At 42.8% G+C, this 25,892-nt stretch overlaps 1 protein-coding gene across 1 annotated transcript in view; it reads left to right on the top strand.

Moving 5' to 3' along the window:
* The window catches only part of LOC107114810 (mitochondrial ribonuclease P protein 3-like), a gene marked incomplete at its 3' end in the record, with an annotated part of 24,580 nt that extends 4,354 nt beyond the window's left edge, over positions 1–20,226 (top strand). Inside the window, exons 3-5 of the mRNA XM_015416403.1 lie at positions 1,854–1,986; positions 16,282–16,389; positions 20,194–20,226. Coding sequence (XP_015271889.1) covers positions 1,854–1,986; positions 16,282–16,389; positions 20,194–20,226 — 274 coding nt within the window. The remainder of the gene's footprint in view (positions 1–1,853; positions 1,987–16,281; positions 16,390–20,193) is intronic.
* Positions 20,227–25,892: the final 5,666 nt, after the last annotated feature.

Genomic DNA, 25,892 nt, shown 5'->3' with positions numbered 1-25,892 from the left:
TACACATGCTGATTTAGAATCCATAATACACAGGGTGCAAACTGGTGATGAATTTCCAATCAGACACCTATCTAGAGGGCATCATCTTACTAGTGGTATTTCTGAAAGGAACCCATTTTTCAAGTTATCCCTTGTTACCAGCATTGACTTCAGACGTCTGGGCTGTTATATTCCAGAGAAATGGAGATAAATAAAACATGCATAACTTGACTGTAGTAGTTTGTTTAAAAATATAGTCTTCAAAACACAATAACTTATAGACTATGGTAATATGGCTAGTATCTATTCTTAGAATTAACTTCCTTTTACCTTTTGTTTTCTTCTCCTAATCATGTGTCCTTTGTTTATTACATACCTCTGCATGTTTATCAATAGAAGCATCTTTCAATATTCAAGTGGTCTAAACCAGTGTTGAGGCTTTGCTTGTAAAACCACCCAGCTGTTTAATGTTGGGCAACATTATTGACCTTTTGGAGGGTAGGGAAAATGAAGACTAGGAGGACCAACATCCAAGAAGACTGGAGTTCACCAGCACATCTGTTCTTTGTGAAAATTAGACCTCAGTTATGGAATGACTAGAAATAAGGCCCGTTGTGGAAATAAATACAACGGGAGCTAGAAAGAGGCTCTGGGAGAGTGCTCTGGCTTTGGGCAAACAGTGTCAGTCTGCTTTTAAAACATGAACCTGGGACCTGCACACCACCAGAATACAGCAGGTTCCATATGCAACTGACATTCCAACTGCCTTGCGGGGGGGGGGGAGTTTGAGGTGTGGAATGCAGTGAAGTCCAATCAGCTTCCATATGCAAAAGACCAGGTTGTCGCAGCAGTTGTGGTGTGGGCGGGACCCGGGCTTTGCCTTCTGATTGGTGGCGATATATGCTGAGGAGCAGTGCCATCAGCCATACACTAAGGGAGTGCATTTTAGAATTAGAACTTTGGCACCCACTATTCAATTATATATAAGGAGAGATGTGAGAAGTATGGGAGAATAAAACCATGTTTGGAAGCTGATAGAACCACAGCATGTAAAATGTTTGTTGTTGTTGTTGTTCAGTTGCACAGTCGAGTCCGACTCTTCGCGACCCCATGGACCAGCTCCCACCAGGCTGTAAAATGTTAAGGACTCCCTATTTGCATGTCTGATCTGATTTTGTAAAGGGAAACTAAGCTCTTGCTTCATTTTGCTCATATGCCCTGTTGGACCTCCAGAGGAACAGTTGGCCACTGTGTGAGACAGGATGCTGGAGTAGATACACCACTAATCTGATCCTTACACTTACTAGATGAGGAGTCCCCTGAACCTTATTTTGCTTGCTTCTCAGCAAAAAGCTTAAGGTCAAACAGTTTGCATTGGTAAATGTGTTTCAAGATAGCATGAATGTGATTTGCCAAATTCTTCTTTCTTTCTAGTGTAGTATATTGCTGTGCACCCTAGTCTTTTTTTGCCATTTTTATCATTCTAATTTTTATTATGGAAATTAAGTAGATTTTTCTCGTTTGTAGTTCAGTGAACCTGGAACAGTTCCTTAATAGCTAAATGCCCTTTAACACCAATGCACAATCAGATACTAGGGCCAGTGGAATGTTGTTTCTGACCTTGGTGAATGACTGAAATCTTAGAAATTTAGAGGAAGCAACAGTAAATCAATGGAATTTATATGGTCCAGTTCATTCTTAAATCCTTAGAACTTGCATTTTATATATTCTGTTCTTTCAGAGACTTTGTCTATCAGGCAGACAGTGCTTTCAGTAGAATTTTTTTGGTATCTTTTCTTGAAATTAAATTTCACATACTGATATTTTATGATCATCTGATAGATCCACTGATGTCTATGGTTCTATTATTACAGTGGACAGTGCCCTTCTTGCAATCAATACTTGGAAAATATTAATCTGAGCTCTGAAGAATACAGCATTCTCAAGGAAAAAATAATAAAGGATGTGATACAAGGAACAGATACATTTAGGAAAACAACCCCACAGGTGAGTTGCAAAGAGATTAATGTATGCATTCTGATCTACTTATTTGCAGAGATGGATATATACCTATCATTCTGTTCCAATACTGTTGCCTCTGTGACATAATATGGTTTACAATGCTGATCCACCCCTCCCTAAACTGTGTTTTCAGTTCTAGTTTGGAGGGCAGATGTAAACCATAGTTTGCTGTTTCAGATGTAATGGCAAAGGAAAGAAAGGTAAGGAAAGAAATCACAGCCAGTGTTCATTTGTGTAATGCAAAACCATGATCTTACATGCTGTATGAACTGAGCCATTGAGTTCCTCAGATCTGTTGTCTTGCAGTATGAAAATGTTCTTCTGCTGGGAGTTACTGATTTGAACCTTTAATAGTTTTGTTTGGAATTGAAAGGAATGACCACTAGATGGTGTTGATGTATCACAGATATAATGTTAATAACGGCTAGGTAAAGGTAAAGGTTCCCTTGCTCAAAAGCCAGTCGAGTACGACTCTAGGGTTGCGGTGCTCGTCTCTGTTTCAAAGCCGAAGAGCCAGTGCTGTCTGAAGACGTTTTCGTGGTCATGTGGCCGGCATGACTAAACACCAAGGCGCACGGAATGCTGTTACCTTCCCACTGAAGTGGTACCTATTTATCTACTTGCAATTTCTTGCTTTCAAACTGCTAGGTTGGCAGGAGCTGGAACTAGAGACGGGAGCTCACTCCATCATGCGGCACCCGGATCTTGAACTGCTGAACTACCGACCTTCCACAGCCTGCAGTTCAGCATCTTAACCACTTGAGCCACCGCATCTCCCTAATGATGGCTAGCCATGACCAAATTAAAGATTATAATCCTGTCCCAAAAGAATAAATATAGTAATTTAATGTAACCTTTGAATGAAAGCATCTTTCTCAGAAGTATAAGCTTAGGCCATGGTAACATTTTGGGGGCACTGCTATTTGTAAATCTTTTGACAAAGAGACAATTACAAATATAATTTACATTGATATTTAAAATAGGAACCTTACATAATCTGATATTCTAAACATTGTATGTTTAATTCTGAATATGGCTCCAGAGTATAGAATAAAAAGGAAAGGGGAGATGTTTCTACAAACCTGAGTGAATGCCCAGGCTTGCAGAAAAACTTTAGAGGTTATTAAAAATTAAATTAAAATGAAGAAGCAATGTGTGTACCTGCACCTTTAAAAAAAAAAACCAGCCAAGATCACTGTTAAAATTAGGAGATTTACAACTAGGCAGGGGTCATTTGCTGCAGGAGCGCACAGGAGCGGAACTCCAGCAGTAAAGAGCCCAGGGGGCGGGCACATGCAACAAGCCCCACCCCCTGCTCCCAGCAGCCCTCAGTCAGAGCAAGAAGCAGCCAGGCAAGTTGCAGAGCTTCCCCCAGCACCTGGTCTAAAACAGTCCAGTGACACCTTTAAGACCAAGTTTTATTCAGGTACAAGCTCCCTCTCCTCTGCAAGGACAGATCTGCATGTCCCCCCCCCCCCAATAGCTAGCAATCCAAAACAGTCCAGTGGAGCCTGAGCGGTAGGTGTTGCCTTCTGACACACTTCCGGTGATGTCGGGGTGTGGCATATGCAAATAAGTTATGCTAATAGGTTATGCTAATGAGCTCCTGCACCTCTTGTTCTACAAAATGACCCTTGCAACTAGGCCTTTCTTTTTAAAAAGGAGTAGCTGAGAAAGTGCTGTGGTCTCCTTCCCTATGTCCCTGTGCCACCAACTACATTCATTAAGGCAGCCATCTGTTAGCTGTCCCACCACTTGAGGTGGACCATCTGGCATAGACCAGAGCCCCAGGCCTTTCCCACCATGGCTCCAGCTCTGTGGGATGGGCTCCCTGAAGAAGTGAGAGGGGGCCCCTCCTTGGAGGTCTTCGGAAGGCACTGCGTGGGCTGCCTGTATGTAAGGGCACCTTAGGGGGTTGAATAGCCGGCATTTTTAACCGGTGGGGTGGGGCTTGTTTCTTTATCTTTGGTTTTATTGTAAACTGCCTTCAACAATGAAGAAAGGTAAGATATAAATGATTTAATAAATAAAGGGGTTGGGTGGAAGGAGAAGAGGAGGTGGAGAAGGCAGCAGCAGTGGTGATGGAGGAGAAGGAGGTTGTGGTGGGAGAGAGATGAACAAGAGAAGAAGAAGCGAGCCCTGGGGAGGGGACAGCATTTCCGTCTCATTCATTGTCTGTGTCGTATATGTATGTATGTATGTTTAAATCAGCTGTACTAGTTTTGTATAATGGCTAAAAAGTGCAAGCTGAAGTCCCTGGTTCAAATGTCTCCTCTTTCAGACACCTGCTGTGGATGGCTTTAGGCAAGCAGTTATTCTCTGCTTAGGCTCTCAATTTGAAATGTCAGAACAATTTCATACCAGCTGACCTTACCAGGCTTTTATGTATGCGTTAGTGGCATAATGTACGTGCAGTGACTTGAAGAGTTGAGATGCACTGTATAAATAATGTATATTTGCTGTTGTGTGTATGAAAATATTTGTACTCCACCTTTTCTCTTGACTTAGAGTACCACAAATACTCTCTTGTTCAGTCAGAATACCACAGATTTTCAGCAGCATACTCAGTGAACCATTGCATTTTACAATGGGTCGGTTTTGCTTTTGTAACTCATGCTTTTTCCATGAGCTCTTGTACATGAGGAACAAACACAGGGAACATAGAGGTATTGAGACTTTGAAAAAGAAGAGTGTCCCTTATGGCCAGGGGTCATTTTGTAGAAAAAGAGGTGCAGGAGCGCATTACTCATTACCATAACTTATTTGCATATGCCACACCCCCTGACATCACTGGAAGTGTGTCAGAAGGCAGCACTAACCGCTCAAGCTCCACTGGACTGTTTTGGATTGCTAGCTATTGGGGGGGGGGAATGTGCAGATCTGTCCTTGCAGAGGAGGGGGGGCTTCTGCCTGAATAAAACTTGGTCTTAAAGGTGCCACTGGACTGTTTTGGGCCGGGGGGGGGGCTCTGGAACTTACCTGGCTGCTTCTTGCTCTGACTGAGGGCTGCTGGGAGCAGGGGGTGGGGCTTGTTGCATGTGCCCGCCCCCTGGGCTCTTTACTGCCGGAGCTCCGCTCCTGTGCACTCCTGCAGGAAATGACCCATGCTTAAGGCCAAGGCTAGGTTGGTACATATTGGCTGCTAGTAATGTAGTATTGGCCAGTCTTAGAATTTCTACCATTGTCTTTATATTCCTGGCTGAATGCAGCAAACAGAATGTGTCTTGAACAAATTTGAAAGCAGTGTAGCAGTGGACAGAATGAAATACTTCACACAGCACCTGGAGCATGATGTAAGGGCCACTAGCTTTACAAAGGGATTTGGTAATGTCATGGAATGAGGGGATAGACCTATATACAACTATTAAGCATGATAATGAAATGGAATCTCTATGCCGACCCTGAACACCAGTTGCAGGAAGGGGGTACATATCAGAGTATTTTTTACTTGTCTTCTTTTAGAGCTTCCCAGTAGCATCTGATTGGCTGCTGCTGCAAACTAATTGGTCCTCTGATATAATTCAGTCAAGCTCTTCTAGATACCCTGTGTAAGAAAAGCCCTGCTGGATCAAACCAGGGCTCTGTCTAGTCCAGCATCCTGTCTCATGTGGCAACCAACCAGTTGCCCTGTAGGACAAATATGGAGGTTCCCGTTGCTCATAATCTCTAGTAGCCATTGATGGACCTCTTCTCCATTAATCTGTTTACCCCCCCCCCAAGTAAGAGTTAGGTAAATAGTCTTCTGGATTATTCTATGCATTTCAAGAATTGTACATTATTAGAAATGTTTTAGTCTTCTAAGCATAGCTGGAGCTTTTCAGGGAGGAATTTGTGAGTGATTCCATTACTGATTAGCACACATTTTTGCACCTGCTGCAACATAAGGACAATCTGATCAGTGATAAATCCAGTGAGTAAGGCATCTTTAGAAGTTTGTTCATTTTTTAGCATTCAAGTGCATTTCACACAGAACTGCTTGTCTTCCATTGGGTTACATGTTGCAGATATTCAGCTGGAGGCAGCTGGGTTGGACCTAGGAAACCTGATATCCTGGTGGGTTGTTATGGTGATGTTTGTTCTAACGTCTGTTGACTCAGTGGGAAGAGCAGTACTTACTTTTTCGGAGAAAGTGGAATGTTTGTTCGTAAAACAGCAAGGGTACGTACAGTGCTCTTTGCTGAAGAGGTCTTCCTGATTACTTAGTATTTTGGCCGTGGGGGAAATTTCAGGAAGATGCCACTGAAGACTGCTGACGCTTTGCTGCTCATATTAAATTTTGATTGCTCTTCACTTTAAGAGTGGATGTGCATGCTTACTGTGGAAATGCTGGAACCCTCTTATTTAAACCAGAAGCCATGCAGAGGAATACTTTTAATGTATTAACTCATTATTTCCTTGATTGAAAGCAGCTCCCATTTCTGCTGAAGACAGACAAAAGAAGTTACTACACACAACATTTGTGATATATAGAACTGACAGTTACTAGTTTAAGTGGCTTTAAAAGGGGTTAGAAAAATTAATGGTTAAGAAATTTATCAGTGGCTAAGTGGAGCTTCTGAACTAAGCAAAGCATTGCATTGTTTTTACCGTGTCTGTGTGTGAGAGAAAGAGAGAGAGAGACTAAGTATAAATGACTGGCCGCTGGATTCCATAGATTCCCACCTTTTGTGGCAGTATGTACTATTTTTCTGTGAAGTACCAGTGGGAATATAATACTGCTATTACGAGTGTTATTAACCTGTGGAATAACTGCTGCATTTCTTAGCTAGAGCTAACTAAATTTGAGAGCACAAAAGTCTTGTAAATTTCTAAACTCACCACCACATTTCATGCCCATCTGTTCTGGCACCATACTGCTTTAGTTTATCCCCTGATTTTCACACACATTTTGGTGCCTTTAGTTTATCCCCTGATTTTCACACACATTTTGGTGCCTTTGGTTTTCTCCCCCCCCCCTTTGTTATTTCCATTTTTTCTGGTTCTTTTGAGACCACTTTTACCCCACTGTTTTTTTGGAAGCTGATTCTGAGTTGCCTTTTTCCTCATGCATAATGCTTATGTCAGTTTTCTTTATCCTGCCCACTCCCACTTGCATCCAGCCCACTTTTCAATGATTGGACTGTTGTGGTCAAACCATTCCCCCTCACACACTCTGAAGGTGATTTCTTTCTTTTCTTTTTTAAGGTACTAAAATGTCAATATATCTCTGAAATGTTGTAACAGTAGCAAGTTCTCTGACTTCCCAGCTTTCATTAAAAAAAATTGTCTCATGCCTTTTTTGCTATATCTCTGCAAGAGGCTGATCTCCACAAGGAAAGTGCAGGGCCACAGCCTTACAAATTGCATGCATCCCTCTCACAGCTTGCAAGGATTGTTCAGCAGGCCAAATCCATCTCAATAAGCTAGACTGTGTCCTGAAGTGGTACCCTAGATCAGCCATGTAGAGGCCAGCATATATTTAGCTAAACCAGATCCATATCACAGATCCTGGGTCCAGTTGCACTGATCTAGTATTTTTATTTATTTATTTATTTATTTATACTTTCAATTTGTACCCCGCTCACCCCCGAAGGGCTCTGAGCAGCTTACACAGTGCATGGTGCAGATACCTATGCAGAAACCCTAACTATGGCCACAGTACGTCTGGGGTGGGGGGAGCCCTACCAGGTATCCTCCCGGCTCCAATTGTTCGTTTATCCGATGAGTGGGTGACTTCTTCCAGTTCTCTCCGGTGTGGCTTCCGCAGCCTCCGCTGTTCTTTCGGCTCTCTGGCGACTCCTTTCGGGGACTGTTGGTTAAGGGCCCTGGTGCGCATCCGCGGTGGGCGTCACAACGTCCTTGCAGCTCCGGACGTCCTCCTGCTGGCCACGTCATCAGCTGCTGAGCCAACCGCCTCCTTGGGATGTTGCTGCCTCTCTTCATCTCCTCCGTGCCAACCGCCGCCGTGTTGCCGCTTCTTGATTCCTCGCTCGGCCAGAGCCCAATTTCGAGGGAGGGGTACCCCCCTGTCCTACGGACAGGTACCCATTTACCTAATTGCCCTGAGGGGATTTCGGACTGCTGGGTTGGCAGGAGCTGGGGCAAGGGTCGGGAGCTCACCCCGACCACGGTGGTATTCGAACCGCTGTTACAGCTGTTCGAGATGACTGTTTCTACACCGCCCCAGTACCCCCTCTCTTCTGCATTAAATCTGGCCACTTTTTATGTTCTGCATTATCTGGATATCCAGCTAGACAATGAGTGGTGGTGGTGGTATTGCTTTTACGCCTTGTTTGTGGACTGCCCAGAAGGATTTGTATGGCCACTAAGGGAAACAGGATGCTGGACTAAATGAACCCTCAGTCTGATCTAGCATGAGCTCTTTCTGGAATAAGAGAACGTTATATTTGTGCTGGGCTATGCCTTGTCTTCTTTTCTTCTGTCATCCCAACTCCATAGTTGTGGGGGCATTTGGGGGAAGAACACCCCCAGAAATAAGACATGTCCCATCTCTGAATTCCCAGGTTCAATTTTTTTGAGAAAGTAAGTCTCTAGCCTTTTTAGATGCAGAGATATGAGAGAAAAGGTGCAAGCAGTTTTTGTCCTGGTTGCTTGGGAAGGAATGGGGAGAATCAGCTGCATGCTGGCTGGAACTGAGTTAATGAACACCTTCCGGACCAAATGCCCCCTCCTTTATGCTGCTTCCCCCCCCCCCGGCGCGCTCGGCCCTCACTGCTGGTCCCCCCCGGCCCCGAAGCAAGGGCCGAGCGGCAAGCTGTTCAGCCCTCGCCGCTCTGGCCCCCCTTCCCGGCTCGCCGCTCACCTTCCAAGTGGCGTCAGTGGCAGCGGCGGTCGCAGAGCGTTCCCTGTGCATGCGCAGGGGACGCTCTGTGAGGTTCAGGGGGATTTAAACATCCCCCCGATGTTATTTTCCAGGTTTAGGATTTTTGTGCACACGTGGGGACCGCCCCACGTGCGCACAAACCTCTCCCTCCCCCCCAGGTCCCCCCGATGTGCGGATTTAAGTATCCGCACACCAGGGGGCGACTTGAGAATTAGATATATAGATACTTAGGTTGGAGGAAGTGGTTTGTAGGCAGGTGTGACTTAGGAATCCCCCATTTTAGTAACCAAGGCACTAATTAATAGCTTTCTGCCCAACTTTCTCAACACAGTTTTGAATCCTGCCTTGCAACATCTCTTGAGAGAAGAATGTAGGTATATTGTTTATTTAAATGTGAAGTACTCATAGTAGGATCATAAGCAAATCACTTTTCCCCAGATAATTCATGGTATGCCGTATTGCAGAGTTATAGTTTCTTCTAAAACTTCTGTGTGCCGCCTGCTGATAAGTACTGCACATGTAAATTGTAGATGGAACTCAATCGGGGCTAAAAGTTGAACTAAATTTTGCATTTAGTGCATAGCTAATTTCCATGTGGTTTTTATTTTTTAAACCGGTGAATAGCTCATCTCTTCTAAGGCACATGATTATGACTGCATAGTGGTACCATGTGATACATTGTGATATATGGAAGTACTACTATTTGTACAGCTATTCAGTGTAGCATTACCAGCCCCCCCCACTCATGACCCCCTACTCATGACATCATCAGGCCCCACCTAACAGCTTACAGGGTAAATGATGACTACCCCCTCACAGTATAGTATTATTGTGTGCTCAAGGCACAAAGCCTTTTGCTTAAATACACCGGTATGGCCACAGTGTATTATCTAACATAGCCTTTGGAGATGCTACCGCCATCTACATGTAACAGCACTTTATTTACAAATTTGATTGTTTGCTAGAATTTTAGATTATTGCTCTTTTGAAGCATCTATGTTTATTGTATTTATTCTGTTGTAACTTGTTGTAAGCTGCCCTGTTGTAACAGCGTTCTGTGCGCCTTGGTGTTTAGTCGTGCCGGCCACATGACCACGGAAAAGTCTTCGGACAGCGCTGGGTCTTCGGCTTTGAAACGGAGATGAGCACCGCAACCCTAGAGTCGGACTTGACTGGCTTTCGAGCAAGGGAACCTTTACCTTTACCTTAAGCTGCCCTGAGCCTGCCCATGAGGGGAGGGCGGAATATAAATCGAAAATATAAATAAAGGTTGTTTGACATAATATTGCTTGATAAGGCATAAAAACCCCTTTAAAGACACTGTTTAAAGTGTTGCACCTGTCTTAGCCATGCCTTCTAGAGTCTTTTGGAGGTTGTTGTTGGAGCCTATTGTTTTTATCTTCTTTCTTGGAGGGGCTGGCTGAAACCTGCATTTCATTGTCATCTCAGAATCTCTTTGGCCCTATGTATGTCTGCAGGCTTTGAAATGTCAGGTCCCTTTGTGTATAGAAATTTGAGGTGTGTTTTGATTCTTGGCATACGTTTGATACATGCTCCTAAGTGTTTGGAAATATTTTCCCCAACCGTAGATGCCTAGGCTGATGATAAAAACCAGATGCAAAGTTCTCTTCCTTACAAATTTTAGATACCTAGCACATTCATGGCAACCATATGAGCTTAATGCCAGCACAATTTTGAGCAGTAAAAGTTGCTTCCTGGTGGCAGAACAGACACTTCCTACTGTGCATATCCCTTGGTTTAGGATTAAATTTGTCTCTTCACCAAATAGGGGTGTAACCTGGAGACTGCCTAAGACCTTGGAAAAAGCAGCAATCCCACTTTACTTTTTCAGCTGATCTTTTTACCTGCCGTTGTTCCTGCTGGTTTCCTAAACACAAAATAGTAAGAATAAACAGGTAGGTAAGGGGGCTCTGAGAACAGCAAGATGACAGGCCTCCGTACTGTATAATCCCATGCTCCTGCAGAGGTCTTTGAAGGGTCAGGCAAATTCTTCTTTAGAAAACCCCAGTTATCCCTGACTTGTTTGGATTTTTATCTACTACTGCTGCAAGTTAAGGCAATCACACCTACCCATTGTCGTTAGCCTTATTAAACTATTAATTAAACCCTGTTACTAACATCTGTCATCGAAAAAAGGAAATAATGAAATGGTAGGTAATTATTGCCCTGCAGTGATTTGTGAGTTAGCCAGAGGGGTGCAGTGGCAGTTTAATGAATCATTAACTCAAATAATTTCCCTCTAGTTTCCTTGTTCAGTTCAAATACCAGTGTCTTCGTATCTTATTATAATCAGTGCTCACTGATAAGTATTGGGAGAGGTGGATGGGCTTAACATTGAAAGAGTAACCTGTTGCTTCTGAAGGAGCTGGCAAAATATTTGTCGCAAGTGACAGGGCCTCAAAATGCTATGCTCTAGACTAGAGTATAGGATTCATAGAGGAAAAACTTTCTCAGATACTGTGTCAACATTTCATCTCCAGTTTACATAAAGAAGGATTGCATGTAAGTGTAGTGTATGCTTAATGTCGCTTTGCAAATCGAGTGAAAATTATCCTTTCCTTTTTATTATTACACTTCTCTGACCAAAGGTCTTGAGAAAAGTCAAAAATAAATACAAGGTAAAATACAAAACAGGAAACATTAAATTATAACATGACAAATTAAAACCCATCTTTGTAACAGCATAGAGAAACCGCATGCTAGAAATTTGGCAACAAAACACGTTATTTCCAGATTGGTGTCTGCCAGCAAAAAAGAAATCATGCAGGATTCTGCAGGCAGCAGATATTTACTCAGGATAGGCGTAATGAGTGAAAATTATCACGTAAGTAGAACGTCTACAATGACGTACTAAGCGGAGTCACACACTTCTAAGACCATTGCCTTCTATGGATTTAGAAGGGTGCAACTCTGCTTAGGAGGCCACTGCAAGTAATCTACAGTTTTCAGGTGCCATTAGGGGTAATGCCACAAGCCCTTTCCTGACAGCTGTATCTCCCCTCTCTGTGCAGCACCTACCACCTTTCTGCATTCTGCCAATTTCCTTTTCATCTTCTTTCTTGCTCCTTGCATTCCCAGACACATGTTCCCTCTCTCTCTGTCCTTCCTGCACCTTTCTTTTTGTTCCACACAAGTCCCCTCTTGGCTTTCTCTTTTTCTTTCATGGACGTACTCTTTGTTGAGAAAGCTAGCCAAGAAAGACCTGGAAGGATGGATATTTCATATATTTTTCCTACAAGGCCTCTGAAGCATCTTAAAGGCAAAAATTATAATTAAAATAAATATAAGCCAACTCTCACACAGATTGTTGCTAAAACAAACCCAGTAAAATAGCAGTCACATCTAGACTATGCCCTCTGCCACCTTATTTATCTGATGCCATGTTTTCCTAAGTGGCATTTCCAGGGAAAGTGACTGTTTATATTGGGCCTCCTGGAACACCTAGGCTAAAATGAGGCCTGTTGCCTTTACTTCAGCTGCAGCTGCTGTGGAGATGGAGAGACAGCAGTCTAGGGGGACCTCTCTTAGGTCTAACATAGCTAAGAAGAAGCCCCTACCCCAGTAATATCACTTGTTCTTTTGTTTTCTTGGTGTCTACTTCAGTGGGAAGGGGCTGTTGGTGGTGCTAAAGAAGGATACCGATGAGAGTTGCCAGGCAGCCATATCCTGGAGGAGCCTTCAGTGAACAAGAGGATTCATTCACGTTGCTCTTAATTCCTTGTTGCTGGCCACCTTGGATTCTTTTATGGGCTGAAAGGCAGAATACAACTGCAGCAAAGGAGGTTTCATCTACGTTTGAGGAAGAACTTTCTAGCAGTGAGGTGTGTTCAACAATGGAACAGTCTAGCTAGGTGTAAAATCAAAGGCACAGTGGCAGAATCACAAAAAGTTCACTTAAGCCCTCTTGCGATTCTTAGCCTGCTTCCTAAAACCTGTAAAAAGATGCCTTGCAGGCTTCCCTGAGAAACGATTTCTATATAGAAGTACCACAACTCCAAGCACCCACCATCTGGTACTTAACAGCCAAGTTTCCCATTAGGGTTATCTACTTTGGGTTTAAAAACCTCAGCACTCTTTTTCTCCAGGGGAACTGTTCTCTGTTTGGTGTAGTGGTTAATCTGGGAGAACCGGGTTTGATTCCCCACTCCTCCACTTGCACCTGCTGACCACTTGGGTCAGTCACAAGTTCTGGCACAGCTGTTCCTGAAAGAGCAGTTTCTGTCAAGAGTTCTCTCAGCCCCACCCACCTCACAGGGTGTCTGTTGTGGGGAGGGGAAGGGAAGGGAAAGGAGTTTGTAAGCCGCTCTGAGACTCCAAGTGAAGGGCGGGATATAAATCCAATCTCTTCTCTTCTTCTTCTTCTCTGTTGTCTGGAGATCAGTTGCAATTCCAGATCTACAGGCACCACCTGCGGGTTGGCAACCCTATTTCCCATAGCTATGAAAATTAGAGCAGGGCCCAATCAGATGACCCACATTCATGGGAGAATCTAGTCCTTAAGGCCTCTGAGTTCTGGTGCTCTGTTACCTTTTTGTTAATATAGTCTCATAGAATCCCAGCAAGAAAAACAGATTGTTGTTTACTTTCTCACCTCACTGACAGTAAAGCTAGTAACTGTCATCTTCTATGTTTGTGATACTTGTACAAGACTCTTGTATGTACTTCTCAGCAACAAGTCACAACAGGTTTGCTGAAACAAACACAAAATGTCTGGTTCTGCTTTCTTTTGATGCTGCAAGAAATGCCTTGAGTAATTAGAGGGGTTTGATTATACTTGTGAGTTGAAAGGCTTCACTTCAGGAGAGGTACCTTAATAAACTGTAGTAACCTGCACAATGCATTTTGCATAACAAAATACTGGGGAGTTCCCAGAATAATATTTACTGACAGGAACTTGGATAAAATAACTGGGTTTAAAATAAGGTTTTGGGACATAATGTGGGGTGAATGACTCTCATCAGTGACTAATGACATACTTTAGAACACAACGTACCCTATCAAGTATTGATGATTGTGACAGCAGTATATTCTCAAGATGGTGGCTTAGCTTGTAAAAAAGAACAAGCTGGGTAGTTTCTCTTGTCACCTTACACTGCTAGTCCAGTTTTAGTGTTGTTAATCTGCACTCATCCCAGTTAAAGTGAAAGCAGCATTTAACCCCCACCCCCGCTTGTCTATAAAGGCAAACAGCTTTTATTTAATATATCTATTTAAGACATTTATTAGCCATCTTTCTATTGTATAAGAACTCAAGCCAGCTTACAATGTAAATAATAATAAAATATAATGAAATACTTAAAAACCACAAGTTAAAACAGTAATTTAAAACTATTGGTAGGCAGAAGAACTAATCAAATACTGTCAATATTTTGTGGTTTCTTTCTCAGTATTGAGCTTGTCTTCCTTCAGAATTCCATTTGTGAATAGTGATGCCCCCAGGACCCTCACCCCACAGGGACCCTTGTTTTTGTAATGTTTGACCCTATTTTGTACTCGTGTACTTCTCAGCATGGACCTAGAAATGATAGATGGGGTCTGTATTAAACAAATATCAAATGGCAGTGAGTGTCTCTAAGGGTGTAAAGGAATGCAAGGCAGCTCCTCCATTGATCATGCAAATGGCCTATCCTCAACTGAGGGCCATTTCCCCCAAGGATGCAAGAGCCTCCTCCCTGATAATATGGTCTTAACAAACAACTCAGATCTCCAAACCATAAGCAGCAGGCCAATTCCAGCAATTTCCCCCACATCTTAATGACTGGACAGGAATGCTATTGCCCTTCCGTAATCATGGCAAGTGCCCAGCCATAGACACGTATCTAACTTCCAAATCTCCCCGAGGGAACAGTCCTGCATAAAGGGAACTCCTCTCCACAATACAAACAAAGAATCTCTTTTCAAACTAGCTCATCTTCAAAAAAAGATTGAATTTTCATCACTCTCACATTCCAGTGTCAACATGTACCCCCCTTCTCTTCAAAACCAGGTTCATATGCTTTTGTTTTCCCCTTTCAGTTTTCCCTTATAGCAGATAGTAAAATGACCCAAAACCTTTCCCTAATAAACTAAACTTGTTTTTCCTTCCTCTAAGTCTTCATTTTACTCTGCAAGTTGCTTAATTTAATTTGATTTCTTTTATGTTGATTAAATCCAATCCTTTTGCTGGTTAAGAAAGCTTATTCCCTTGGTGTGCATAGGGTTAAAGACAACAGATATATTTTAAAGTACCCCAAAATACCCGTGTTTTCTCCATGGTGGCAAGGGGATGCTTTTGCAAGTAACAAGACCTTTATGTGTATGCCAGTTTGGGTACAGATTCTTTTCATTTTTTCCCCCTCGTAATAAGTTGCATAGCCAAGAAAGCCCTGCAGGATGCTCTTTGTCCTCCTCCCCATGCCCATGTGACTAATGGCTTCAAACTGGTGCATGAAATTCCATCCCTCTTTGACATAGCCAGGCCCTTAGTTTATGGTACCCCATGTCCTACATGTTCCCTTGCTTATCCACAACCTTCAGCCATTCCTACCTCTCTAGGTCTTAGGTTTGTCCCAATTTTTTTCCTGTTAGTTTATTCAGGAAGATGTTAATCCAGCAAACAATAATAAAACACTACAAGCTCATGTACAAGTATGTTGCAATGTCTCCATAAAGATGCTAATTGATAGATATAGAGATGAAATGTCTCCATAAAGATGGTAATTGATAGAGATGCAAAGTAATCAGTAAGTCTTACAAACTGTTGTGGAAAAGTGTTTTTTGGGGGGGAATAAGCATGTGTTCAGTTTTGGATAACTCCATATTAGTGCAAATTTTGTTGCATAGCTTATTTTAAGTGGGTTTGATTCTGTGTAAGAAAAGCAGGGTAAAACTTTTCTAAATGATTTAAAAGTTCAGTTCATACCAGCAGATTATGACAGCTGTGTCTCCATACACATCTGTGTTGTTTGAGGCAATAGTTCTACAGCAGAAAGTCTTCAGTTTTAGTGTGTGCATGTATGTACACACACTCACATACTTGATGGTAGTGGGGGGACACAAGTCAGGGACCTCAGAGTGTCATTCACTGATCCCACTGTACGTGGTTCATTTGGTCATCTGACTGCAACCGCTCTGAAAACAAGAAATAGTGAGTTGTGTGGCTATTGCAAAACCCAATTGATTTGTAGAGTATATTTTATGGTGCCTCTTTACCACCACAGGGAGCCTGTTCCAGCATTATCGCTGCATGGAACAGAAACTTCTATGTGTATGAAAAAGGCAGAGCTGAGGGGCTTCCCATGCTGAATGCAAAGGCCACTACCAATTTCTCTTCTTGCATCATGTGGTCATGAATATATACAGCTAGAGTAAGACAGAGTGAAAGTGAGAAAATTTGGTGATCCAGTTGTGCTACATTTGTTGCATTTTCTTCATTATTTTTTTAAAAACTTTTCTAGGAACTTGAAGAATTTCAGACCTTTGTGAATAAGCATCCTCCTTTCGATATTGTGATAGATGGACTTAATGTTGCCAGGAGTTTCCGCAAATACAATCCATCTCAAACTGTAAGTGCTGTTTTACTGTTTCTAAGAAATTGTGTGTCTCTGTATAAAAGGTATGCATGTATATGTATATTTTACTGATAAATGAGTGTGGCAATGAATCCATGGACTGAAGCAGAAGATAGAAATCATATTAAAAGAAACCTGGGTGAAGCAGGTAGTAGCTGGGTTTAGTTTAGTAACAATTATGTATCAGCCTCTTCTATATGGAAATAGAACTCTTTAACTTCAATCTATAACGTGTTCATCCCAGCAGTGTGATTCTCCTGCCTTGCTTATTTTTGCCAGATAAATAGCTGAACTATTAGCATACTGCTGTGCCTACGATACCTACGAGCCTACAGTTCATTCATGTGGGCACGCTGTGTGTAGAGTCTCTATGTGGGGCTGAACTGGCCATGAGAGGGAGACATATAGTGCAATCCTAAGCAGAGTTACACTCTTCTAAATTGATTGAAGTCAATAGGCTTATAAGGGTTTAACTGTCAGAATGTGGGGGTACTTTCCAAAATTATGAGATAAAACAGGAAGTGTACAAATTGTTCTCTTGTGTGTACAAGCCGAAGGAAAGTTTCTTATCCAAGGTCTGGTGCACCAGATGCTTCTGTCTTACTTAAAGAAAGATTCCCGAAAGGTCAGCATCATACATAATGCATTACTGGGGCAGGCTGAAACTGTGGCTGGCTGTGGCCACTGCCAGCCATACCTGATTCTAGACCTGCAGGGTGCATTGTCCTGCTCTGTGGCCTTCTGGTTGGGAGCTGAAGGCTGAATTGCAGGAAGCTCTGCTGTGCCAACCTGGCAAAACAAAGGCTAGGTTTCTAGCACTCATGTCACACCTGACCAAATGAAGGGTCTTATGAAGTGCGGGCCAGTGCTGCACTACGTTGCTCCTCTTGTTTCTGAAGAGAGGTTTTTGAGAGAGACCACAGATGCTCAATAGTGTAGGCTCCAGCCTCAGACCCTGTGAATCCTGGTAGAAGCCCCCAGATCTGTGGTGAGTTGATGCCCCCTGTGCTGTCCTTTTACACGTGGGCCACTGCTGACAACTGGATTGCCAGTCATCCTAAGCAATACTACTGCTTCCATTTTCCATTTTATTTCAAATGAAATGCTGGCTGTGGAGAAAGTGAGGGAGAGAGAAAGAAGGAAGATAGGAAGGCAGAGTGACTGACTGAAGCTTATTAATGCTGTCTGTTTGACTCTTCTCTTGCTACACATTATATTGTCCTTGTGGGAGGGGGGCAGTGTTTGCCCCAGTACTGTTGACCAGGCATGGACATTCTGTGTTCAGAAATTTTAGATAAGGTCAGGAAGATGGCCAATAGCCCATCCAGTTTAACACTCTCTGTCCCACAGTGACCCAAACCCAGATACCATCAGGAGGTTCACCAAAAGAGCCAGAACTACAGAAGTCCTCCCACTGTTTTTATTTTTTATTTTTATTTTATTTATTATATACTGTTTCATTTTATATATTATATACTGTTGCCCCCCAAGCATTAATTCAAATACCTTTATTGGCATAAAAAGAAAAAAGGTACAACATGGCAAATTTACAGAGAGTTTCAATTATAAAAATCATCAAACATCAGATAGAAAAACTAAACTTTTGTTCCCTGATTGTTATGGCAGCCAAGAGGTACCTTGCAACTGAACTTGTAGTATGGGAACATGGGTCAGATAATAAAAGAGGTACTAACCGCCTCAGATAGATGGTGAAAGTTAGACACAATTGGTTTAATCAGGGGTCATTTCCTCCCGGAGCGCCCCAGAGCTTTTGCATAGAGACTGGGTGTGTGTGTGTCAGCATAACTTATTTGCATATGCCACACCCCCTAACATCACCAGAAGTGTGTCAGAAGGCAACACCCACCGCTCAGGCTCCACTGGACATTTTTGGATTGCTAGCTATTGGGGGGGGGGATGTGCAGATCTGTCCTTGCAGAGGAGGGAGAGCTTGTACCTGAATAAAACTTGGTCTTAAAGGTGCCACTGGACAGGGGGGCCTGGGGGGGGGGCTCTGCAACGTACCTGGCTGCTTCTTGCTCTGACTGAGGGCTGCTGGGAGCAGGGGGTGGGGCTTGTTGCATGTGCCCGCAGCCTGCCCCCTGGGCTCTTTACTGCCAGAGCTCCGCTCCTGTGCGCTCCTGCAGGAAGTGACCCCTGCATATACCTATGGGAATGATGACTCATTCAAAAATGCCATTGGCCCTGATGCTACGAGGGCTTCATCATTCCGCCCAATATGGGCATTAAAATCACCCACTAGCAGTAGCTGTCAGAACCCACAGCCAACAACAAAGTACACGCATTCAGGAACGGTAATACTTTTATTGCAGAGCTATAGATGCAGTAACATAAGCACTGTTAAGAATGGTGGTGGCCCCATGGGCATAATAGGGTATAGGGTATTCGTATGCACCCCCCCAGAGCACTGGCCAATTAGGCACCCTCCCGTGCATGGGATAAAGCTTGGAGACCGTTAGGTAGCTGAAGCTGAGAACCAACACTCTCCCACGGCACCTAGGAAAAACCCAGACAATGCAATTCCCTTCTGCACATCTGTATAGATAAGCATTTTGGCGCAAAGCAGAAAAAGCACAGAAAGGAATGCAGTAGCAATTAACCAGACACAGACCGAGCTCCCCAACCCCCATGGCAGCGTAGCTGACAGTAGCAAGGCTCTCAAGTGCTGTGCAGTAACTATCCAAAAAAGTCCCCAACTTGTTCCAGAGTGCCTGGATTTCACTGTGAGATATTAATGGAGGAAGACAGATGTAAAAAAAGAAAATGATGGGAGCTGCAACAGCACTGTGAGTACAAACTGTGAGGTGGCAGTTAAAGTTATATGGGAGCAATTACGTGCTGTTGAAACTAAGCAAAAGTGTCGCAGTTTATTACTCTTAGAAGGATACTTTTACACATCTGTCTCCTATTTTGACATATTTATTACTACACTGTTTTCCCCCCAGTTAAAGCCAAACAAATGGTGACCTTGTCATTGCTGTTTAGCCTTTGCATAAGTCAAAACATCTTCATTAAGCTGTATGCTATTTTGCTGTTCACCTATGTAGAGGCATCTGCCTATATATATGAACTGTTAATTTCCATTTCAGTGTATCTGAGGAAGTGTACACATACACAAAAGCTCATACCTTGAATAAACTTTTGTTGGTTGTAAAGGTGCCACTGGACTCAAAATTTGTTCTCCTGCTTCAGACCAATGCAGCTGCCCACCTGGATCTATTGTTCTGTAAAGTTAATGACAATGAATGGATGCCATTTGCAATACTATATTAGGCAAACGTGGTATTTTAAAGTTGCAACTGGTGGTTTTTCGTTCTTAGCTATGTGTCTCCTGTGAAGGGGTACTGTAATCACCAATCTGATATGGAACGAACAAGTGATGCAAGTGATACCATGGAGAGTGACAGTGATACAGAGGTTGTGACAGGCTGGTGTGTTGTATCAGCAGCAGGAATGGGGATTCCACATGGCAGTTTTTCCCTGTTCCAGTCCCCCAGCAGCAGCTACCACTACAACTGGGAGGGGAGAAAGGGGAAAGACATAGTGCTACAATGAAAGGGGCTAGAGACTTGCTTTTTTCAAATGAAAGCTGGGAATTCAGAGATCCTGACAAATAGACTCTTATAAAATCCACTTGATTTAAAAATTTTTAAAGGCCTCCTGTGCTGGGGGTAGCCACTGTGAAGACGGGAGCAGGGAAAATGGCTTCTGTGACGACCTCTTCTCTGGGGAGGTCTGGTTTTACTTTAAAAGTTCTTATGCTTTATTTTTCTTCAGGTATTCTGGCTGCCACCAGGGAAATTTAGGCTTTCCCACACCTTTTCTATAATATTTTTCCTCTCTGGGTAGGTATTGTGACCCAGGGTCTGGGCTTTCGAAGGACCATGTGTTTCCTGAGGAATTTCGTTCAGAACTGTTATCTGAAATAAAAATAGATTTATTTGATGTTTCACACACTTCTCCCTCTTACTGACAGGGATCTGGGCATGTCGTTTTGTAACAATATTTTCTTTAGACCATATATGGTTACTGTTTCTGTATGCTTTAACTTCTCATAACACACAAGAGACTGCTCTCTTTCAGACCTTAAAACGAACAAACTGCTTATCTCTTTTACTAGACAGAACTTATAACATCTGCTTTCACATAGCACTCTCTGCTGACTCTCACTGTTTAACTGTTATATATCACTAACTCCTTAACTGTCATCATTAACTGTTACTTCTGATAGACATCCAAATCATCCACACAGCATCCATTCCAAAACCCCTCCCCCTCTCTGTCACTCACCAATCATATCACTTGCCTGAGTCCAGCATCCTAGTCTGTCATACACCCATACAAACCAAACTTTTAAACACACACACACACAGTAAAACATGGAATCGTTACAGCTTCCATGTGGGCAGGACCAGGTAAACCCAACCTTTCCTGCTTACATAGCACCCATCCATGTTTTGCTGTGCGGTTTCCAAAAATTTTGCAGCAAAGTGGCAAAGATCAGTAAAAAAGCTGGGGAAAACTAAAGAGGTGCTTGAACACACCATAATGTGGTTGAAACCCACAGTTTTCAACAGCATTGAAACCAGGGAGAATAACCCATGTGAAGAAAATTCTGAGGTGCCCCACTGACATCCATGAAAGAGAGTTAAATTCTGTTGAAACAGATGAGTGGACAACCATGTCCATGGCACAGTTCTTTTGTGTGCTAAAATTATTGTGCATACCTATGCAGAGTTAGTTCAGCCAAAGCCCACTGACGTTTATGAGGTTAGGCTGGAATAACTCTGTATAGGATTTCCCTGTTAATGTATCAACAGTTTTCAGTACCTTTGGGTTTCTCCCATACTACCCACTATATTTTCTTTAAGTCTTTGTATTAATCTTTATAATATGTATATTATTCCAATAAAAAATAATTTCCACATAAAGTTTGAATTTGTTTAAATGTACCTTTTCAATTACAGTTGGTTCTGTTTTTTCCTCTTCAAGTATTTCAGTTCCAGTATTTTAGTTATTGAAACATACTTGGGTGCTTTTACATTTTTGTTTACTAAATATGTGAAAATAGATATGCTAAATGAGATCATTTACCACATTCATTTTGACAATGAAGACCTTAGACATTTTTAATGAAAAATTGGAGAACTTTCCAGAAAACATTCCCAGACTGTTTTCCCCCGGAATACCCATACCTTCCCATTGTCAGCCAAATTGTCGACTGGGGGGGAGTTCCTGCCACTTCCTGATCTTCCATAGAATGCCCATTTTGTTTGAGCCACATCTGTCTCTTCCACTCCTTTAGCAGATTAGAATCTGTCAATTCCTACCTTGGAAAATTGTCACTGAGTGCCTCTGCAGTTACCCTTTTTCTTTCCATAAGTACTTCAATTTTTGGCCTATACCAATAGTCAGGGGTCATTTCGTAGAAAAAGAGCTAGGGGGACTCATTAGCATAACTCATTAGCATATGCCACACCCCCTGACATCACCGGAAGTGTGTCCTCCCCACAGCTGGCGGCGACCTCCAGCGGGCACCAGCAGGGAGCTCCAGGCCCCCCCCTCCCGCACCTCACCCGGGGGGATGGCGTCCCCCCGCGTCCCCCCCCAAATGACCCCTGCCAATAGTATTCCTTCTAATTTGCTTGCACACTTTATGTCTGTCTGAACATCTGTCCTTTAAGTTCTACTTTTGCATATTCCTCCTGGTCACCTGTTCTGGTGGGCTGGTCATTGAATGTTTGCTGCAACAGGCCAAAAGTTCATTGTTGCATTAACTTCTTGAGTTAAAGTCACTTTGCCGAGTGCAGGATGCAAGCGGATTGAACATGATCCCATAATTGTTTGCTTAGGTAAGAGCACAAAAGAATAGGAAAGGAAGTCCCTGGTCTTGCTGGTTTGGGAAGAACCCTTTATCATTTGGGTGACCCTTGTGCCTCCATTCCATAGATGTTACAGGAATAGTGTGGGATTTCCATGAGGAAGCAAATCCAGAATTATTCCAGTGACAGATGACTCAGGCCTTAGTAAGTAACAGGAATGTCCCGTACTGGATGTCCCTGAAATAAGTCATAACGACCACTGGGGGCTAGTTTAACTTCTACAGGAATACTGGATTTGCAGCGCTAAGGCAGGTGTAGTGCAGACCCTCTTTTCCTTAACTGCTGTCTAATCCTGCCTGTTTGAAGAATGCTGTAGTCAGTGCAAGTTGAACCAGGATGAATAATCGCTCCGTTCAAGGAACTCTTTACATGGCGGTGTTCTTGCAGTACAGTCATGATCAAAGTTCTAAATCCATTGGCTTCTATAGAGGTAGAAGAGTATAATTCTGCTTAGGGTTGCACTGTTAGCCTGATGGTATCAGATCTGGGGAATTCATTAGGGTTGGGTAGTATACAGTTCAGTTTCTGCCACTGCAGATCAGTCTGACTAAAAACTATAAAGGCAATAACATTTTTTGTCTCTATAGTGGAAGTCTTTTTTGTTTGTTTGCTTGTTTGTTTGCTTGTTTGTTTGTGTTTTGACAGCTACAGTTTTTTTAAATCTTTCCCAGACTAAACAGACACGAATGGTTCCCTTTACCTCTTTCTCATAAGAAAAAGGTTGGGTTACAAAGATCCAAGTAAGGTGAATTCCTGGTTGAACAACAATACAGACTTTCCTACACCCTTATTATTTAATTGCTGTGTAACATTAAAGTTGTCAAGAAATTTGCCTTACAATATACAAATGGGGAGAGGGAGAAAATGGCAAAAATGTAGGATATGTTCAAACTGATTACATTGATTCCTTCGCATTTTGAAATTTAAGGAAATTAGATGTCTAACTTTAAGGTGTTCCCAGGCAACTTGCATCTTTGCAGCTACAGCATAGGCGGGCAGTAATTATAAGTCATAATACAGAGAACAGCATATGAGCTTTGTGTCTGAAACAACCTTTTTTGTCGTTAAGCACTAGCGTTATTGGTGGTCACCAAATTCTTCCTTTAAGAAATGGAGATGGAAACACAATTGTCAAGTCAGATTTCAGGGATGGACTATGTCCGAAATACATAAAGCCAGAAGGATGCTTCTGAGTTGTGGACACAGGGAGAGTGGGATACAAATCCAATAAAATAAAAATAAATATTTACATGTATTTTGTAAATTTTGTGCCTGTGTAAGCCGCCCTGAGCTCGCGTGCAGGGAGGGCGGGGTATAAATGAAATAAAATAAATAAATAAATAAATAAATATTTTATTCCTTTATACCCCACTTTCTCTTATCTACACACACTTGGAAAATTTTGAACTGGCAGCAGACTAAAAATAATTAATACATGGATTTGGGAGTTAGTGGTGGGAGACAGAAGCTGAAAAATATATGAACTGGGCCTTGTTTTACTTTGCGCCCCCAGCCATCTCTCCCCACCCCGCCACCCCCATTTGTATTTTGGCCATCAGATTTTCAAATGTGTCTGTGCTATCACGAGAGCTAGAAACATGCTTTGTCAGAAAATGCAAGGAAGGCTGTTAGTCAGTAGCCCAGTTACTAAGAGCTATTGCGCTGAGGGCAGACACATCAAATATGGGGCATATAGCTTTCAGTGCTGTTGTGAAAGATCAGTTCTTAAATGGCCACTTGTACAGCAGCACACCCCAACCTTAGCATTGATGTAACAGCTACCTCTGAACAAGGGCTGAACCAACTTGATCTGTGCCCATTGACTCCCAGGCAAACCAAAACAGCAAACTTTAAGTTCCATCCCCCCACCCCACCCAGCCTAGTGGCAACAGAGGCTCACTCAGATTTCTGCCTGTTTGATCACTAGCTTCACACTCCTATTTGCCTGGTAAACATGCTGCAGAATGAAGTCCTTGAGGTCTGGGATGGTGGGAAGGTGGACCACTTCAGGCTGAATGTGGGGGTACTACTTTTAACATTGTGATTCCTTGTAACAAGAAAATTAGTACTTGGGGAGAGCAGTTCTACCTTAGCCAGCCTGATGCTGTGCTAGGTTTTTTTGGGTTTTTTTAGTTGCAAGGATTTTTTTCAAAAACAAACATGGGAGAGCATTCAAAAAATGTGATTCTCCACCTGCAGTCTGAAGTGGTACAATCCATTCAACCCCTTCAGAACTCTGCGTGCCTCATTCTGCTGCACACACGCAAATAGCTTTCAAGCTATTTATTTATTTAGGATGCTTCTGTGCTGCCTCTTCAGCGTCCTGCTCGAAGTGGATTACAATTAAAGTCACCATAGTACTAAAAACAAGCTATTGGTCATAACCAACATACAACAGAAGCAGACCATTAAAAAACTGAGAACTTCCCTAATTTAAAAGCTTGTGTAAAAAGATGTGTTTTGGCCTGGTGGCTAAAAAAACAGTTAACTCTAGGTGCCAGGGAAGGCCACTCCAGAGGCAAGCTGCCACCACAGAAAAGACAATGTCTCTAGTCACCAGCTGCCTGGCCTCTGAAGGAGGGGACACTGAGTGCAGGGTTGAGAGGCAGATATTAACTGGCGGACTGGATAGGCACTCAGGAGTAAGTGGCTGAGGTATATAATAAGAGAGGTCATTGGTCACACATTCTGTTGCTTCCACTGATAAAAAAGAAGAAGATGATGATATTGGATTTATACCCCGCCCTTCACTTGGAGTCTCAAAGCGGCTTGCAAACTCCTTTCTCTTCCCCTCCCCACAACAGACCACCCTGTGAGGTAGGTGGAGCTGAGAGAGCTCTTTCAGGAACTGCCCTTTCAAGGACAGCTCTTGTCAAAACTATGGCTTGCCCAAGGTCATCCAGCAGCTGCAAGTGGAGGAGTGGGGAATTAAACCCAGTTCTCCCAGATTAGAGTCTGCACACTTAATCACTACACCAAACTGGCCAAACCACTCACCAGTGACAGACCCATCTATTTAAACCCGGGTCTTTGCCAGTCATCTGTAAAACAACATGGGCCATGGGTTGGAGATTTCTGCTCCAGGAGGCATTTCAAGGCTACCACTTAATGTTCTTTCTTCTTCAAAGACAGCAAAACTTTCTTCGTACTTCATAGACTGAATTTTTAATGAGTGGAATAAAACAGAATCGCCTCAGTTGTTCAATGTGTATCAGCTGTTGTTGGGGCAACTACAATTTGTTGCCTCTGGGCTGTGTTTGCACAAGTTAGGTTCCCGGTTTTTGCATGGGGAATCCTACCCCAAAAGTGACTCATGCTGCATCACATTGTTGCTTCTTCTCTGATGAGACACTTTTTCTCCCCACCTGTTTCTTAATCTTAATCCGTAACCAGTTCTTTTGGAATGCTTTTCTCCCACACAGTGTCACCTTTCGCCTAATAATGACAGACGTAAGACAACTATATTTTAGAGTTCTGAAGCCCTGTTTGCAGAAACTAGTTAAGTCACTCCCAATGAGTGTTTTCCATTATTCAAAAAACGTTCATTTTGCTTTCATGTGTTTGCTCAATATGTTGCCCTTCATAGCAGGTTCT

Source organism: Gekko japonicus, unplaced genomic scaffold, assembly GCF_001447785.1.
Source record: "Gekko japonicus isolate JY-2015 unplaced genomic scaffold, Gekko_japonicus_V1.1 scaffold1540, whole genome shotgun sequence".
NCBI lineage: Eukaryota > Metazoa > Chordata > Lepidosauria > Squamata > Gekkonidae > Gekko > Gekko japonicus.
Note: the sequence above shows the minus strand (reverse complement) of the source record. Positions and strands in the feature narration are given on the sequence as shown.